The 10,814-nt window shown below is 33.4% G+C and overlaps 1 protein-coding gene across 1 annotated transcript; it reads left to right on the top strand.

Moving 5' to 3' along the window:
* The first annotated feature begins 6,835 nt into the window (after positions 1-6,835).
* LOC132060467 (enolase-like) lies at positions 6,836-9,732 on the top strand. Its single transcript, XM_059453503.1, has 13 exons — positions 6,836-6,923; positions 7,149-7,405; positions 7,493-7,555; positions 7,703-7,766; positions 7,865-7,929; positions 8,016-8,063; positions 8,149-8,208; positions 8,283-8,363; positions 8,461-8,616; positions 8,653-8,810; positions 9,042-9,093; positions 9,179-9,223; positions 9,476-9,732. The coding sequence occupies exons 1-13, from the start codon at positions 6,836-6,838 to the stop codon at positions 9,572-9,574; spliced, it is 1,236 nt and encodes a 411-aa protein (XP_059309486.1). The 3' UTR covers positions 9,575-9,732.
* The last annotated feature ends 1,082 nt before the right edge of the window (positions 9,733-10,814 follow it).

Genomic DNA, 10,814 nt, shown 5'->3' with positions numbered 1-10,814 from the left:
CGTGTCCTGGGGATGTTCGTAGGTCATAGCCCCCTAGCCAACCCTCCCAAGGTAGACTACATTGGTCACAAGCTGACATAAATCATGCTCTTGTCGATGAGTCTAGTGGGGAGGATACGGATCATGTCTCTAACACCGAACATTGACCTTTTTGATTAATCTGCTTTTGGATGCTAATTCTGCTATGTTTAAATGGATATGTATATTATGTTTAAGGCTTTGAATGTAGTTTTAATTTGAACTAGTACTTTTAATTTTAAGATGTTCAAGTGTTTGAACGTAGTTTATGATGTTTAAGTGTTTGAATGGACAATGTTTAAATGTTCAAGTGTTTGAATATTGTTTATGGTTGTTGTGTTGCATTGTTGATGAATTGGATGACTGTTTTGGTTGATGAATTTGGTTATTTGAAAATTGGCAGGTGGGATGCCAAAAACAGGCAAATGCTGAAAAAAAATATTCCAGATTTTCGACCATAGATATTTCACAATTTAGACCACATGTGGTCGAAACTGAACCAAGAAAAATACAATTTCGACCACGTGTGGTCGAAATTTAGCAATATGGTTGCCAGATTTCGACCACATGTAGTCGAAAATCTGGGCCCAATTTACAATTTCGACCACATGTGGTCGAAATTGTGAAAATAAATTTCTTTTTATATTTAAATATAAATAATGTTTTCGACCACACGTAGTCAAAAAAGTTAAATATATAATTTAATATAAAAAATAATTTTTTCGACCACATGTGGTCGAAAACAGTCCATTAATTTCGGTAGAATGTGATTGCGATCACGTGTGGTCGCAAATCTCGACCACACGTGGTCGAAAAAAAATTTCGACCTACCTGTTAGCGACCTACGCGTGTGGTCGAAAAATTGGTCGAAAAAAGGGCATTTCCGACCTCGTGTGATCGAAATTTTTGGTCGAAAATCCCGATTTTTTTAGTAGTGTGAGGCATTTCATCGGATCGGTATTTTTGGAAATTGTTCTACGGTTTCATTTAGCATCTCAATTGAAGCGTACGGAGAGATACCGTTGCTGGAACAAATATTATTCTTGAGGGGCAACATCTCTATTGGTGTTCCAATATTGGAATGCATTTGTGTTCATTCTACTTCTACTTGTCTGGGAAAGGAAATTTTTAAGCTGTGGGTATTGAAAGACTATGGTGGCAAGGAATATTGGAATGCATTGTTTATTCTAGAAGACCCTAGATTTATAATGTCCAACCTAAACATAGGTGAAGTGTTATTCTGGTGCATTCATTTTCAATGTCGTGGGAATGCATTTAGGACATCTTTTTGTATTATGGCCTCGAGTTGGCATTCAGAATGGAATCGCTTTTACGGAAAGCTTGATCTCTCTAAAATCACTTAGTTATTACTTATTAGTTTCTTATCTATGATCTAGATACTTCTTGTTTTTCTTTTTCAGTTATCATATAACAACCTCATATTCTTATTAGTTTCATTTATCTATTGCACTCCAGTTCTTAAGTTTCAAACTTTATTTTTCAAACTTTATTTGCCAAAGGTGTCAGCTTGCTTATTTCATGTTCACAGAGAAACAATATGAGCCATTTCATTGCGTAGAAAAAAGTGGTAAACCCGGCCTCGTCTATTTTACCTATTATTATATAGCTGGTCGTAATTGCCATGATGCACTGTTTATTCTTCATGATTGTGGGAAATTGAAAAGAGTGCATAGTTTCTCATATCGTCAGGGATCAAATTTGTTCCCTAGCATAGTGCTATTGAAATTCGCACAAAAGACAATTCAAATTTATTGTGTGGATCAATTAAAACTATATCTCGCTGTTCTCTTAATTATCTATGGGTACCAGAAAAATGCTGGAAAATATTACTTATTCTGTCTCAAATTATCTGTTGTGTTTTTCTCTTACACACCCTTTAAGAAAATATTAATAACACTAAGGGTATAATAAGAAAAGAATGATAAGTTTTGTCTTCAACTTTTAAAATGACAAATAATTTGAGATAACTGTTTTTAGAAAACACGACAGATAATTTGAGACGAAGGGAGTACTTCACTAGTAATGATCAATTGTGGCTAAATAGACAACATAAAGTTATCGCGCTCGATAATTAACTTTCTCGCCACGCCCGAATTAAGCGATGTTTATTGTGGCTAACCAACCGTGGTTATATAATTTAATATTCGAGATTTTTACATAATATAACCGTTCTTAAAATAGTAGCCGACAAATATTTTTTTTTGTATATTAATATGGAATATACATATTTTATACATAATCAGTATATATTTGACTAGTGACTGTAATAGTTTTGACCGCGGGTCAAATATATTAAAAGCACTATATATTTTGGTCACGGGTTTTGTCTAGCCATCCATTTTTTTGGAGTAAAAGGCTTGTAGTGCCCTTTCCGTTTTTATTTTTTTCCTTTTCTTTTTAAGGATTTTGATCCAAATCGTCACAATTTATGCAACACAATTACTATTTAAAAATCATATTCATCTTTCTTTTGCTATGATTTCCAAAATTTCATTTAACTAAATATAGTGATTAGGTGTTGAGTTTTGACTTGTTCCCAATTTTTGTACAAACAATTTTTTTTTTCAAAGTTAAAAGTCTTATGTTTTTTTAAATGTTATATCTAGTTAAATGGGTTTATATAAATTGAAACGGAGGGAGTATTATATTTATTGTATTGTATTAATGGTAGGAAAATGAGCCTTGGATTTCGGATCTGATTGTTGAGATGCTATTTTTTTTGTAATTTTTACTTGGCATAACTTACTATGTTACATATTTATGGAACATAACTATACTTTTTAATAATTAATTTTAGTAGCTATAATATTATATTTTTACAACTTATAGCTACCCACTTTTCTACCAATTAACTTACCACTCCCCACATCCCTATTTTTTAGCTGCACACTTTCTCTCTCCTCCCTTTTCCTAAATATACACGTTTCTAACTCCCCATCTCCCCTAATTTCGTGCTTTTCAAATCGCTTCGATTTCTTTCACTTCCTTTTTTTTTACCTCGTATTAACTGCTCATTAATTTCAACCTTTTACCCCCAAAATTCAAATCTATTTCCTAAAATATGTAAGATTCTCTGTTATTTTTGCGTTTTAAATGACGAATATATATTTGAATTCATCTGTTGAAATATCGAATTCAAGTTGAGTTCATAATCGAGGTAACAACGTTTTCACTGCAACTTTTTTTCTTCTGAAATTTTGAAAAATATATGAAAAATATATCTGAAATATAGTCAACAGAAACCAGAATAAGTAATATTGAACATATTAATCAAAATATAATTAAAAAATATAACCAAAATATAGTCATAATTGAGGTAGTAACGTTTTCACTACAACTTTTTTTTTTCTTCTAAATATAGTGAAAATATATGAAAAATATAGTCAACAGAAACCAGAATAAGTAATATTGAACATAATAATCAAAATACAATTAAAAATATAGCCAAATATATATGAAAAACAACTAAAAATTTCAGAAAAAAATAAATAAAAAAAGTTGCAATTACACGGTGAAATGTGTAATTCAATTGATGAACAAATCAAGCTTTGCATGATTTATGGAACATTAAAAGAGATTTTTTTTTAGTTATATTTTGGGAAAAAATATGAAGAGAGTTTTTGAATTCAAATTTTATGTGAATGATTAGATGTTGAATGAGATATGTGATTAGATATGGAAGAGAATGAGATTTGCGTGATTTATGAAACATTAAAAACATATTTCTGTTTAGTTTTGAAAAAGATTTTTTTCCCTTAAATAAAGGCATTATTTGCTCAATGGGCCGTGTATTTAATCTATATTTTGGCTATATTTATGCGACGCGTCACAGATCTAAATATAGGAAAAATCACTACTTAATTGTAAATAATGAACTTGTAGTTATTGCTTGTTAGAAGCAGCTAAAAGGTAGCTATTTGTGAAAATTTTACATTTTTTTTCTTCTAAATAAATAAAGAAAATGGGCCAAACACATGCTACTTTTTGCCAAGCGCGTGTTTTGGCCGTTTGATACCTTATGTGGCGCTTATGTGGAGGCCACATGGAAATATATGGATTATGCTTGGTTCTTTCTTACTTATTATTATCATTATCATAATTATAATAATAAAAATATTAACTATTCATCAAACCTTATTTTAATTTAAAAGATTTAGTAAATTAAGGTAAATATCGTTAATACATGTTGAAATTAAAATGCAAAAAATTTGAGTTCATGTCATATAATTAGTTTTCGTTACTAATTGCTTATTGTATCGAAAATTGCAGATTATAATAATTTGCATGTTTCATGAATATATGAATTTGAAAAAAAAAAAAAAAGGTTAGAAATATTTTGCTTAAAATTGATTTATTTTGTAAGGATAGAAATATTTTGCTTAATTCAAGTAAGTTAAAACAATTAATGATAATATGGTAAGCAGGATACTCTAGAAAATACTTATGAAATTTTTAAAATTACTAATTCCTCTGTTTCAATTTATATGAACCCATTTGAATAGACACGCTATTTAAGAAAGAATGAAATTTTTTTAAACTTGTGGTTCAAAATAATTTTTTTTAAAACTTGTGGTTCAAAATAACTCTTGAATATTTATGTGACTGTAAATCATTTCATAAAGTGAATTTGTTTTCAAATTAGGAAAGAGTTCATTTCTTTTGACACGAATTAAAAAAAATAAGTTCACATAAATTGAAACAGAGAGAGTATTTCGAAATCAACTACATAATAAATAAAATGACACAGTAGTATTTTTTTTTATTTTTTATAAAACATACCTATTACTGTAAGAGGTCGTTTGGTAGATAGTCGAAATTATTCCGCAATTATAATCTCGGGACTAATTTATTCCATCTATTCGGATTATTTTATACCATCTATTTGATGGTATAAAATAATCCCAGCATAAGTGGGATAAGAAGGTATAAGCTGAAATATCCCAATACTAATTTTTATACCTTATTTAGTATAAGATATAAATTTATTCCAAAATAAATTTATACCTTCTACTAAATATAATATAAAAATTAGTGCTAAGGTATCCCAGCTTATACTTCTGCCAAACGACCCCTAAGTTTTTACCATTACTTACACGAGGCTGCAAAACAAAAGTTTGAGGATAGATAATAAAAGGAAAAATAAAAGAAAAAGAAAAAGTAGGTGCTGGCGTACGTGGAGCATTAAAGTCCACACATATCCTGAAACCATAGTACTTTCACTGCTACGCTTGATAAATGCAACACCCGTGTCCTCTCCTTTCTTTTGTACCTCTACTCTTTCATCTTCAAAACTAAATTCATCGTTTTGAGTTTTTTGTGCTATCAGACTTTTCTATGATGCTATTTCATTTCAAGTTTATGATAATTATCTTCTAATCAATAAATTTTTTTTTTTGGCCATCAAATCTTTCGGTGATTCATCGATTCATTTTTTTTCTTTCTTTTATAATACAGTGCGATTTTTGTTACCGATTATCCTAGATCCGAGATATACTAAATTCATCTGCTAAATCAATCAAAATTTTGAGTTTTTTGTGCTATTAGACTTTTCTATTAAGCTAATTTATCTGCTAAAAGTTATTTTATTTTTGCTATTACATCTTTCTGTAACGCATGTATTTTCCTCTTTCAATCATTTTTAATACTTTTTTTTTTGTTCGTGATTAATCTAGTTCGCTCATTTGCTAAAGTGCACCACTTTAGCAAAGTTAAGGGATTAAAAATACTCAAGTTGTAGGGGCGGGTTGGGCATAAAATGGGCCGAACTGAAAATCGGCGCCCAAATTTACTTTGGGCTGAAACGGCCTGGTTGAAATGGGCTAAAAACTGGTTTGGGTCATTACACGCCAAATTTCTTTTTTTGAGTGCCTGGGCGGTGGGAAGGGTTTAGAAAATAAAAATAAATTTCTAAAAACTTTTTATTTTTTATTTTTTCTGAGGAGGTGCAGGGGGGTGGGTAGCAAAGGGGCAGGTCGCCAGGGGAAGGGGTGGGGTAGTAAAAACCAAAAATAAAAATACTTTTAAGTTTTTTTAAATTTTCATCTTTTTTGGAAGGTTGGGTTGGTTAGGGTGCTGGGGTGTTAGGTAGGGTAGATTGGGCAATGGGTACGATTTAGCCCAATTTAAACTGGGTTTAGTTGTCAATTACTTCAAAATGGGGTACAATTTAGCCCAATCTAAATTATGATTTGGGCTCATTGGGAAAATAAAAATAAAATTCTATAAAACGAAAAATAAAAATACTTATAGGTTTTTAATTTTCATCTTTTTTCGAAGGTGGGTTGGGTTAGGGTGTGGGGGTGTAAGGTAGGGTAGATTGGGCAATGGGTACAATTTAGCCCAATGTAAGTTGTAAATCACTTCAAAATGGGGTACAATTTAGCCCAATTTAAATTATGATTTGTGCTCATTGGGGGAGGGTGGATTGGGCAATGAGTACAATTTAGCCCAATTTAAACTGGGCTCAGTTGTCAATCACGTTAAAGTGGGGCAAAAGTTAGCCTAATTTAAATTACATTTGGGCTCATTTTGACATTTCTAATTTTAGGCCTTTGTGATGTGTTCTGAGAAGGGCACTATATATATTCATGTTCACCACTACTACATTAGTTTTTTCCCTTAATTTTGTGAAACCCTACTTTGACGATAAAATTACCAAATATAAACCCGACTTTGACGATAAAATTACCAAATATGCAAGACCCTAAACAAAAATGTAAATCTTGTTCCATGATCGTAGGCGGGAATCAATGTCTGGGTTATCCACTTGGAGATTATTAAGTTTTGTAAAACAAAGATGACTTGGAGAAATTGGTTTCTCGTTTTGGAAGTTTTGATGATCTTGTTGCTACATTTTTCAGTAGGAGAGCTGCTTGGATTGACCAGTAAGTTGTCTTACTGGTCAATCCAAGCAGCTCTCCTATCGGCTGGAACTTTGAAAAATGTAGCAACAAGATCATCAAAATTTACAAAACTTACATTTTTCAGAGTTCCAGCCGATAGGAGAGCTTCTTAGGAACTAGGAAGCCCATTTGGCACTAGTTGTTGTCTGTTATTTTTGGTCTCCATGTGCTCTAATTTATCTACGATTATAATGCTTATTTGCACAGCTGCAGCAGATCTTGCAGATCCTGAGCAGTTAGATCTTGATCAGTCTAAGAAACAGCAGATCCGCGAGATGTTGGAGGAGCTTGTTAATTATAGTACAGACTTTTATAATGTTACTCCAATAAGTGTTTTATGTAATCTAGACGAAGCTTCATTGGAGGACTTGATTTCTGTTCTGCAAAAGACTCAACAGGAGGTCTTTAAGACATACGCTACGGCTCCGGATATAGGTAGTTTCAAGGACTTACCTGTTTTCAAGGTAATGGATTACACGGGGTAGATCAACGGTTGTAATTAACCCAACTTTCTCTACCTATCTCTTCACTCTTAACACTTTTGTTCACAGGGAACTATAAAATCCGTCAAAGCCCGTCAGATCTTGGATAGCCGTGGTATTCCTACGGTTGAGGTTCGTCCAGTTTTTCTTTTCTCCCAGATTTTATTTATTTTATTCTCGTTTTATCGATCTGGTTCCAGATTTATTCTTTTTTATGCTTCTTAAATGTTCATCCATATCTTAGATTTGATTTGATTTGTATTTGTGTATGTTCTGTAGGTCGACGTAATATGCTTAAACAGTGTTCTAGCTAGAGCTTCCGCACCTAGTGGTGCATCCCCAGGTAAAAGATCTGCTTGTATTTTTTCTTTGTATATGGTGACTTTTAAATATAGATTTATTTGGATATGTTTAAAAGATCTCCATTTGTATTAATAATAGGAGTCTTGGAAGCCCTTGAGTTGACGGATGGGGAATCTGACTACTTCAGAAATGGTGTTTCAAATGTTGGTATTTCACTCCAAAGCCTTATTTTGTTGATTCTACTGTTCAGTGCTGATTGATTATTTTTACCCGTGTTCTGCCCTTGTAGGCTGTTAACAATGTCAACTCAAGTATCGGCCCTGCTCTCATTGGGAAGGTTTGTTGTTTTTGCCCAAGTTAATATTTGTTTAATGGACTATTTCCTTGTTAAGCTGCTTTATCGTCCTATACCTGAAATGCAGGACCCAACCGATCAAACTGGTATTGACCACATGGTTCATAAATTGGACGGCGAACAAAAGGTATGCCTGTTAATTCTTAGTCTTAATCTTACTTTGGTTTTCATACTTTTTTGATCCGTGACAAAACTCTTCAGCTCGATGCTAATGCGGTACTTGCTGTTTCACTGGCTGTGTGTAAAGCCGGTGCAGCTGTCACCAATCTTCCACTCTACAGGGTAGTACTTAGGAATTGCCAATTGTGTATTTTATATTAATATGCAGAAGATGTACATTTGCTGGCCTGTGTTTTCTTATTTTAAGTACTCTTTACAGCACATAGCCAAGCTGGCTGGCAACAAGAGGTTGGAGTTGCCCGTTCCTGTCTTCAGTGTGATTAATATTTTGCCGGATTTCATGATGCTCCCTGTTGGTGCTCCTGGTTTCAAGGAGTCGCTGAAGATGGCCTCTGAAGTCCTCCTCCATTTGAAGGTTTAAATCAATTTGCATTAAACTGTGTAATTGCAGGCTGTGATTAAGGATACCACATCCAAGGAAGGTCTTAAATTGCTCAAGACAGCCATTAAGAAAGCCGGTCATACCGGAGACGTTCTTAGAGCTTTGATACACTCGGTAACACTTTCCCTCAGGCAGATTTCTGTAGCGGCATCCTTTCCACCGGAAAGGTGGTCATTGGAAAGGATGCTGCTACAGAAATCTGCCTGAGGGGGGAAGTGTTACTGAGTGTATCGAAGCTCTAAAATGTCTAAGAAGCAAGGTGGGGAAGTAATGATCAGTAGGTAAGGATCAACTGATCCTCTGCAGGATCACTTGCACAGGGAAAATAATCTATCACAAGTGTTTATGTTTTTATATATCATCAAACTACATTTGTATGTTTTGCTTAATTGGTGCAGTGGGGAAACAGAGGATGCCTTTATTGCTGATCTTGCTGTCGGCTTGTCAGCGGTTATCCCACTAGATTATGTTAAAAATTTGATTTTAGTAATCTGACTTTTATGTATTAACGAACATTTTTCGTCTAATTTTTCAGGTACGAATAAAGACCGGATCACCTTTCAGGTCTGAGCACAACCAGGTAAAAAGTAGTTACATTCTCCAGCACCCTTTCTATACTTTGAATATTTCCTCTCCTTTCCTTTCCTTAGTTGCTGCTGCCCTTTTTCCTTCTTTCTTCAAGTTGGAGCATAGGAGTGTGTGGAATTTATTTTGATCAATGACTTGAGAAATTTTAAGTTTGAATACTCAACTATGTTTCTGTTCCGTGTGAAAGTGTGGGGATCTATTACTAGACTAAATTATTGATATGATTTTCGTTCATTCGATGCAGCTTTTGAGGATTGAAGAACAACTTGGATCTGAGGCCATATACGCAGGTGCAGTTGTGGAAAAGTCGTTGGGTGGTTTTTCTAGTAGAGAGAGTATATGACTTTTGAAATAAAGCAGACTCAGGTTTTGATAGTTCTGAACTGAAAAGAGTTCTTTTGTTATAGTTATGTGAGCATGACGTTTTTTTGACTGCTGTTTCTGTCAAACTTGGTATTTGTGGTATTTTTCTGATTAAATATTTTGATGTTTTTGGTTTTCTGTAATCTTTAGCTTCTCTTGCTACAGTATATTGTGGACGAGCAAATTCTGCTCTGTTGGGTTTAAGTGTAACCTCTGTTGGTTGTACTTTTAAAAAATATTGCTACCTTTCGTTTCCTCTCAAAATGCACTACTTTTGACGTAACGTTTCTAGGATTTTATGTCTTTACTTTTATCTTAACTCAAATATTCAGGAGTGCACCATTCTGTCTACTTTTATCCTAATGTTTCTAGGAGTCTTTTTAACTCGCGTTGATCTGAGTCATCTGTTTTTAAATGGAACATAAACCCACCAATGTCATGAATCAAATGAACCCAATGAAAACGAGAATGTGTATGAAGAATGTGATGAAAATACTATGCTACCCGAGCAGTGAACAGAAGAGTTAGAACAGTTCGAGGATGTGAAAAAACCGTACTTGGATGAAACCCAGTTTATATCTATGTTTACACATCCCTACTGGATGTTCGACACATCCCCTACTCGATGTGTACCATTAAATTAAAAATGTAACATGGTTTAATGACGCTTGAGAGACCTATGGTGGACACTTCGAGTTTAATGACGCTTGACAGTGGACACTTCGACACATCCCTACTGGATATGTACCATTAAATGTAACATGGTTTAATACCAAACTAATATCATTATTAGAGCAACAGAACTTTCTATCAACACTTCATAAAATGCTATAGGGACAGAATGGCTATTCACATGGTGAAATAAAAAAATATAAAGAAATAAAGGTTTATTCTAGTTGAAATCCATCAATCATCTCCTATCAATATCTGCGTTATATGGACGGATAATTAATTTGCATATCAAAATAGAATGGGTATGAAAACAACATGGATACTTCGTGCAGGTTCCTTAAAATGCACGAAAAATTAATAGGGAAAAAGAACACTTGACATACTCGTACTGGGTACTTTGACACACCCCTACTGGATATGTAGCAGTAAAGGAATCCATGTAACATAGCTTAATATCCACTAATATCATTCTTAAAGCAAGGCCATTTTCCATCAATACTTCATAGAATACATTTGAGGATTCGAAAGGGGTTAAAACAAAAAAAGAA

The sequence above is a fragment of the Lycium ferocissimum genome, chromosome 6 (assembly GCF_029784015.1).
Source record: "Lycium ferocissimum isolate CSIRO_LF1 chromosome 6, AGI_CSIRO_Lferr_CH_V1, whole genome shotgun sequence".
Classification (NCBI taxonomy): domain Eukaryota; kingdom Viridiplantae; phylum Streptophyta; class Magnoliopsida; order Solanales; family Solanaceae; genus Lycium; species Lycium ferocissimum.
Note: the sequence above shows the minus strand (reverse complement) of the source record. Positions and strands in the feature narration are given on the sequence as shown.

Coding starts and splice junctions, on each gene's coding strand:
- LOC132060467 (XM_059453503.1), top strand. CDS start 6,836: ATGACTTGGAGAAATTGGTTTCTCGTTTTGGAAGTTTTGATGATCTTG. Junction 6,924..7,148: donor AGAGCTGCTTGGATTGACCA/GTAAGTTGTCTT, acceptor TTATTTGCACAG/CTGCAGCAGATCTTGCAGAT. Junction 8,209..8,282: donor AATTGGACGGCGAACAAAAG/GTATGCCTGTTA, acceptor AAAACTCTTCAG/CTCGATGCTAATGCGGTACT.